The sequence below is a fragment of the Physeter macrocephalus genome, chromosome 5 (assembly GCF_002837175.3).
Source record: "Physeter macrocephalus isolate SW-GA chromosome 5, ASM283717v5, whole genome shotgun sequence".
Taxonomy (NCBI): Eukaryota; Metazoa; Chordata; class Mammalia; order Artiodactyla; family Physeteridae; genus Physeter; species Physeter macrocephalus.
Genome location: NC_041218.1, coordinates 92,025,250 through 92,033,591, shown reverse-complemented (window position 1 = coordinate 92,033,591; position 8,342 = coordinate 92,025,250). Strand labels below are relative to the sequence as shown.

Genomic DNA, 8,342 nt, shown 5'->3' with positions numbered 1-8,342 from the left:
GAATCTCCCCTAATAAAATTTTTAATATTTTAATTAAGTAGTTTTAAAAGTAATTTTCCCTAGTAAACACACGTAAGGTCAACCAAAAAAAGCCTCGTTTGTTTTAAACCTTGTTGTTGAAAATAATTGTAAACGCATTAGCATTTTTCACTACCTTGGTGAGTGCCTAGGGATATCACACTACTTCTGTGATCTTTGCTTGTACTGCATCTACCAATAGATGGAGGCATTTGTCACGAATCTGTACTGACTCCGTGACATTGTCTGGACTGAAGTTGCTTTTAATTGAAGCGGTGTCAGTTTTCGGGCAATGAAACTCTCAATTCACAGCCTCCACCCCGACCCCCCACCCCCATAAAATGAGACTTTCACTAATTTGAATGACAATCTGTAAAGTTCCCGTACTGGTTTTCATTAAATCGCTTTTTCCCAGCTACTTGTATCTTGTAAAACCTAAATCTTAAAAAAAAAAAGAAAAAGAAAAGAAAAAAGGAGCTATTGATCATGGGGACAAAGGGAATCTTAGTTTTACGCAAAAATGCAACCACGTATGAGAACTGCGCAAATGGATGGTCCGCATTTGGCTGAAGTCATCCGACGTCGTTTCACTGGCTTTTTTATTTCCAGGTTGCCAACCCGTTTCCCAAGATTGAGCGATTACAACGATGACAAAAGTCAGTCTCGCACCCTGTCAAAGACTTGGGTCGTTGCCGTTTACTTCTCGGCAATATTAGATTCAACTAGGTCTTGTCCTCTGATTATCTGTGAGGACTGAATTCAACCCCCGACCTTGGGCGCAGTCTATTTTCTCGGGGAAAGTCTAAACATCCTCAAAGGATCAAGAGCTCAGCCATAGAGCAGGAGGAAAGCAGAGTCGATTCGTCAGATTAAAGGGGCCCCCCCAGACCTATTCCTCACCGCAGCTCTTCAGATTTTAAAGCGAGGGTTAGGAGGACCAGGAGGGACACGAGGGATGGAGGCAAAAGGCTCGATCCTTAATCCGAGCCAGAGACAAAGGTGAGTAACTGCGCGAGGGGGACGGGGAGACGGGCAGAGGGGGAGGCTCCTTGGCCCCTAGCCGGGTGGCGTGACTTCAAGAGGACTCAGAAAACGGGCCAGGACTGGGCAGGACAGGAAGGTGCCAGCGGGGCGGGCGAACCGGCTAATCGCAGAGGTGGCGAGGCTGGGAACGCCCCCTCCCGGCCCCGCCCCACTGCGCCGGGCAGTGAAAAGAAAGCCAAGCCGGCGCCCGGGTCAAGGGCCGGGGCGGCCCCGCAGCCTCAGGCTTCCCGGGATGGGCGTCTCCGAGAAGGGAGCGAGCCTCACGTCCTACCCGCCCCGCCCCCCTGCGCGCTGCGCACGCGCGGCCGCGCCCCGCCCCTCGCGTCCCCGCCGGGGCGATGGGGCGGGGGCGGGGAGCCGGGGTGAGGAGGCCGCCGGAGTCCCTAGACTGCGAGCGCGCGCGTCACCTCCCCCGCCGCGTCACGGCTCCCAGGCCCGCCCTCCTCTGGTCCCTCCTCCCGCCTCCGTTTCCCCCTCCTCTCACCCTCCCCCTCCGACAGAGCGGTGACTTAAGCAACGGAGCGCGGTGAAGCCCATTTTTCTCCTTCCTCGCAGCCGCGCCGGGCAGACCGCGGCGCGCGGCCCCTACACTCTGGCCCGAGATGAATGCTGCGGCAGAAGCCGAGTTCAACATCCTCCTGGCCACCGACTCGTACAAGGTAGAAGCTCGGGGCGGGGGCAGGTGACGGAGGAAGAGAGGGCGCGTCGGGGACCAGCGCGAGGCTGCGGGGCAGGGGCGGCCGGGCTGGGGTCGTGGCGCGAGGCGGCCCCGAGGGAAGGCGCGGCGGCGGCGGCGGCGGCGGCGACTAGGGGCAGGTGAGGCTGGCGCCGCAGTGGGGAGGAGGCGGATGGAGGAGGGATGGAGGAGGGATGGAGGGATAGACGGCTAGGAGGCGGGGCCTGGGGGTGCGTGGTTGGGGGGGGGGGCGCGGCGAGGGGCTGAGGCGGGCCCGAGCTGGTGCCGCGCGCCCGCTGCCCGGGGCTCGGGGCGGCTCAGCTCGGCTCAGCGGGCCGGCGACCGGGGTGGCTGGGGCGTCACCGGCCGAGCTCACGCCTTCCGCAGGAGCGCGGCCTTTTGGCCTCGGGCCGGGCTGGGCGAGGGCTCGCCCGAGGAGCGGGTCAGTTAGGTAACGGCCCCTGGGGTTCCACGGTGGAAAGAGTGAGCCGGGTTTGAGAAGTGGGGTTTCCCCCGCGGAGCTGAGTCGAGCGCGCTCACCCCTTAGCCGGCAGGTACGCCCCTTCCCGAGGAACGGGTGGGCGAAGTCCTAGTAGGGGTGCCAGAGCAGCCAGCCACGTTCTTCTGCCTGTGGCCCGGGTGCGGAGGACACTTATCTGTCCCTGGTAGCCCTGCTGGATTCCCCCGTCCCACTCCACTGGGCTCCGTTTCAAACTCCTTTGCTCCTGGTGATCACTCACGCTCCTTATCTCTTGTTGGAAAGGCCGATCTGCCCTTATTCCATTAGGACCACTACAAGATTTCTGTGAAAAGGAAAGTGAAACACGAGGTGTTAAAGGAACTGTAGTTAACTTTGGAGAACTTGTTGAGAGAGAAGTGACACAACATTCTCTTACTATGGCTATTGGACGCTTGCATGTATAGCTGACCCGTTAATTTTATTTGAAACTCACACACATTAGTAAAGGGAAGAGTGATTAAAGAGAAATCCGGCAAATATCCTTTCCCCTAGTTTCCAAATTATATGAAATAAACTGGATTATACTTTGCTAACAAGCTTTGTTAGCCAGGACACCTAAAAGATGACATGTCAGACTGGAAACTCCGCTTTCGCAGAATAAATTTTCGTTTTTAGTTGAGCAGCATGGTAGTTTGGAATATAGTGATTAAAGCATAATGTTTTCAAATTTTGGTTTTTGTTGCTTTTTGTTTTTTCTTAAATATTCCAATCAAGTATTTTGGAGTATCCCATTTTACTTAAGTTCTCTGTTGAACTTTCCTTCCCAGCTGGCTTAAGATTCTACTTATGATAATTTAGGTGGGTTATTATTTAAAGTAGAACCAAGTTTCTTTAACAAGTGGTCTTTTAAATGGAATTTTAAAGTGGAAATCTACACAATTGCAAGGATATCATAGTGCTATCAAGGATATTTTTACTTGTGCTCTTCTTGTGGTCTCTTAGTTCAATTATAGTGTTTTGAGTATTTTTTAATAGTGATTTTAGAATGGTCTCATGCATAGTTTTCTAGAACTTTATCCTTAACTAAATCTTTAAAATTTCAAATTTTTTAATGTAACTTATTTTATTGAAAATGGGAAATGGAAACGGAGGTTGATTGGTCCAACTTTTAAAAAAACAAAACAGACGTTTAAAGTGTATGTTCAGGGCTTCCCTGGTAGCACAGTGGTTAAGAATCCGCCTGCCAATGCAGGGGACACAGGTTCGATCCCTGGTCCGGGAAGATCCCACGTGCAGCGGAGCAACTAATCCCGTAGGCCACGACTACTGAGCCTGCGCTCTAGAGCCCACGAGCCACCGCTGCTGAAGCCCGTGCGTCTGGAGCCCGTGCTCTGCAGCAAGAGAAGCCACCGCAATAAGAAGCCCGCGCGCGGCAACGAAGGCCCAACACAGACAAAAATAAATAAATACAATAAATAAATTTAAATGAATAAATAGATATTCATTTCTGTAATCTCATACTTTATTATACATAATGATGAACTAAGGAAATAGGTAAATGTGGTTGTTTCTTATGTTTTTATCCTGGGTTCTTGTTATAAATGAAAAAGACACTTGTGTTAACCATTTATATTTTCAAAATGGTTTAAACATTACAAAACAGTGTGCAAGCTTCTTTCGTTTGTAGTTCCTCTAGCCATTATATATAAGGAATGTAAATTGCTTTAACATCAATTTCCTGGGATGAAAGGTAAGAGTGGTTATCTTAAAGTTTTCTAATCTGCTAGCAAGGCATACGTAACTGCACTATCAGAATTTGCATCTATTTAATAAAGTTTATTCCTGTACATTTTCAAGTCAGACTGGTATATTTTATCCCCTTTCGAATATAAAACCTTTTAAGAAGATTATCATCTTCGTAAGATATTTCATTTCCCTCCCTCCCCCACAAAAAAACCCTCAAGAGGATTCAGTCAGGATATGTTTTATAACAGTGGTTTACAGCAGTACAGTAAAATAAGTAGTGTATTGCACACTCACAATTTAGTCTTTTAAGTTTCATTTTCCTTACACTTCTAGTGGTCCTTATAGCCTGTTTATCATTTTCGGCTTTTTATCTTCTTAGATGAGGAGGAGACAGAAATGGTAATCTTGAGTCTAGAAGTAGTGAAATTACTTTATTTGGAAATTACATGAGAATGTTACATGTATATCCTTATCAGTACTTGCATACTGTTGGCCAGTTAAAGTAGGGAGCTAACAGCTTTAGATGTATTGGTGGAAGAGAGCAGAATATTGTTGATTTATTTTTTCTAGAACTGAAGCAAGGATAATTGGCTGTCTAGGCACTAGAGAAAGGTGTTTTGCAAGTAGATGGGATAGTGTCCAAGCACATGACAACATGTGGGAATTTTGTTTTCACTTGTATCCTTTCCAGAGGGATCAGGACAATTTGGGCCAAAGGAGAGGCATTTAAGATACATATTCATTTCTGTAATCTCATACTTTATTATACATATTGATGAACTAAGGAAATAGGTGAATGTGGTTGTTTCTTCTATTTTTATCCTGGGTTCTTGTTCCAAATGAAAAGGACACTTAATCTTAAGTGTTAACCATTTATGTTTTCAAAATGATTTAAAGGAAAATTACCTACTGTGTTATATTTACATTGTGCTAAGCCAGCTGGAGAAAGGTGTGTTTGGGCTGGCCTTAGCCATTGCAGTGCTTAAAAAGCATTTGGAACGTTTTTTTGTAAAAGAGACAGGTCATTTTTTTCACTTATTTCTGGGATAGCCATTGATCAGTTTCTGAATGACCGGATCATTAAGAGATTCATTTCTGTTCCATTCTTCCTTCCCCTCCTATGCAGATAATGTTTGTAACAAACTACAGCAGAGAATCATTTTAACATTTCTGAACATTTTACCTGTTAGCAGATTAAAATGGATGATGTTGTCAATTGAGCCCTAGTTGGAAAAAATAATGTATAGCACAAGAAAGTAATCCCTAAGCAATTTACAGTTTAAACCACATCACATGTTAGTTATGAAATGTGCTGTCCAGTGTGGGTTGCTTCTCAAAAGGTCATTTAAAAATGGTTATCTAGAACTCAGCACATTTTCATGCATTAATTTAATAAATATTGGAGGCCTACTAGATATTATAAAATACGAAAGATGTCCCTTACAATCTAACATGGGTGAAAGTTGATTTTAGAAGAGTTATAAGAGGCTGTATAATTCATGTATGATGATTAAGCACCCAAGTTAGCTTTTTTTAAAAAAGAGCTTGCTTCCTCATTAGTAGCGGAATAACAAATCTTAATTTGGGGCTTTTTGGAGGAAAAGATTTGGGGATAGATGAGAATCTTATGGGCAAGTTAGTCCTGCCTTGGACTTTTAGCTACGCAGTGTCTTCCTCTGAGCTGTTCCTATTTTTCATAGCTGCTTCTCTTTCACCGCTTCTGAACAGGCACTTAAGTATGGTCACAGCAGCAGCCTAAGCCTTGTGAGACACGTAGTCCTGCTGCAGTTTGTATGTCAGAGAGTACCTGTTCGTTCTTAGGATAGAGTTTTTCCAGTAAGTTTTATATTATAAATTATAGGAAAAACCCAGGCAACAGAAATAAAATCCTGTATGTAAATCTTGAACATACCTCATAGGAAGATTGGATTAGGTCAGTAATAATTGTAGAGTATCTTGCAAAACAAAAATACTAGAAACTGGTATCCTTTTTGTCAGTTTATGAAATCTCTCTTAAAGGTGTGGCAAAAAAAAGGTACAAGTTGCCAGGAACTCTGCCCGATTTAAGGGAAGAGGCAGCATAATGATAATGGCTGGTTTTACAATTTATCCCCTTCACCAAAATAATGTAATCCAAAAATCCTTAAGTTGTATTTGAAGTTATTATTGCTTCAAAAGCCAAATAGCGATGAATTATTTTCTGGGGCAACAGAAGTCCAGGGCTTGACAAATCTTGAATAATATTGAAAAGAGGAAAGAATCAGTTATGATTTTTGCTGTTTCTGGCACATTACCTTTGAAGAGGCAGAGTCTTAGCCAATGTAAGTGCCTCTTATGAGTGCCCTTAGATATTACATAGGTAACATAGCTTAGTTTGTGACTTTGGGTCTGTTATTCCATGTGCTCTTCCGTACACATGGTGCTGTTAAAATGTTGGCTTGTGATTATTTCTTAGTGATTAACTGTAAAAGGAGGTTAGTAGTAGTTGCCTTTGGTCATGTGATCCCATTGTGGGAGGAAAGCTCTTGGAAATATATCACGTCACCCTTATGGGAAATCTAGAGAAGCTCAGGAGAAAATCATACTTTGCTCTCACAGAAAGATTCTATGCAACTTAAATATTTCTCATACCTCTCTTGAACTGTTATACAGGGATATCTGGGATTGCAGTTTTTAGAAGCTTATTTTTTCATGAAGTAAATCAACCACATAACTAACTGTGAAACTAAGTTTTATTAGAAGAGCTACATTTTCCTGTGTGCCTCTGTTCTTTACCACGCATATATTTATGTGCTGGCAGTACTCTGTTAGTTGCGGAAGGCTGTGCCACTTGAGGAAACATTTTTAGGGGTAATGTTTGCTGAGGATATTATGAGAAATTTGGTTTTTTTCTCTTCATCTTATAAGTAATTTTAAATTTATTGTACAACTATTTTCTCTAGTGATGTAAGTCAAAGCAGTGCTGAAAAACAACATGATTTAAGGGCTCCCTTTTGGCAGGTCACTTTAATTTTGAATATTATGAAACTTTTTGTTAGTGTTTACTTAACATATTTAAAACTAAGCTCTTGATTTCCCTACCCAGTCCTTCCATGGCTTTCCCCATCTCGGTAAATGGCACCATTATTCACTCAGTTGCTCAAGCCAAAAATCTAGGAGACATCCTTCATTCCTTCCCCTCTTTATTCCCAAATCTAATCTATCAGCCTGCTTCTCCAAAGATACTGAGCCAGTCTCTCACCTAACCTAGTCTTTGGCAGTAGCCTGTTAATGCTCTGTGTGCGCTCTGGTCACCCCGTAATCCATTCTGCATCTCTGCCAAGCTGATCCTTGTCAAATGTGAATCAGATCATATTCATTCCAGCTTAAAGCATGCTAATGGCTTCCCACTGCACTTCAGGTAGAATGCAAGCTCCTTGGTAGCCTGGGAGCCTTACATGATCTTGTCCCTGCATCTCTCTCTCTCTCCGACCTTACCTTGTGCCTCCTCCCCACTCTCTGAGCACCAGCCTCAGTGGTCTTCATTCTCTTCTGTCCCGGAAGTCAGGATATTTCCTATTTCCTCATCATTTACATCTTGCTCACATGTTACTATCTCAGAGAAGCCTTCTTGGCCTCCTCTTTAGTCTCCCAGGCCCCTTCTAGTCCATCATTTTCTTTTAATTTTTCATAGCATCCATCTAGCTCAAATTATTTTGTTTATGATCTCTCAGCCCTCACTAGCCCTATGAGAGTAAGGACTAGTCAGTCTATTTTACTTCCCCATCCTCAGCATCTGAAACAGTGCCTGATACACAGTTGGTACAGAGTATATATTTGTGAATGCATGAACTATTTATAAAATAACAATTTATTGATTTGTATTTCTGCTATATCATCTCATTTTCTGGTGAAAGTTCAAGGGGCTCAGGGTGATAAGTTTAGCAGAAAGTAAAATGAAGAGGACAGTAGACCTAGCAAAACTAGAATTATCTATTGGCTATATTCTTAGAAAATATTTACTAAGAAGCTCTGTTTAAAATTTTTTCCCGTTAAAACAATGTGCATATGCCAGTATAAATAGATTTGAATAATACTATTTTATTCCTCTTTAAACATATTGGGTGTGAGTAGGTGGTTGATAGTAAATTATGTTTCATAGTTAATTGCCAGAGAGTTTGCCTTACGTGACTTAGATTCTTTAGCTAAATTCTGAAACAGTTTTCTTAAGTTTCTCCAAAGAAGATTTTAGAAGTCATACTTCATTTCTAATTAAGCCTAGACAATTTTGTATTTTTTTTTTTTTTTTTTTTTTTTGCGTTACGCGGGCCTCTCACCGTTGTGGCCTCTCCCGTTGCGGGGCACAGGCTCTGGACACGCAGGCTCAGCGGCCATGGCTCACGGGCCCAGCCGCTCCGC

General features: G+C 43.9%; 1 protein-coding gene across 5 annotated transcripts in view; it reads left to right on the top strand.

The window, feature by feature from the left end:
* The first annotated feature begins 1,353 nt into the window (after nt 1–1,353).
* The window catches only part of NAMPT (nicotinamide phosphoribosyltransferase), a 66,032-nt gene continuing 59,043 nt past the window's right edge, over nt 1,354–8,342 (top strand). For 3 of the 5 annotated variants that reach the window (XR_008617453.1, XR_003679951.2, XM_028490185.2), the window contains exon 1: nt 1,423–1,721. Coding sequence is in view for 2 of the 5 variants with exons in the window: in XM_028490185.2 (XP_028345986.1) it covers nt 1,665–1,721 (57 nt within the window). In the remaining 3 variants the exon portion in view is untranslated. Of the gene's footprint in view, nt 1,722–8,342 lie in introns of all 5 variants that reach the window. The other 2 variants (XR_003679952.1, XM_024115955.2) reach the window with 1 other exon arrangement.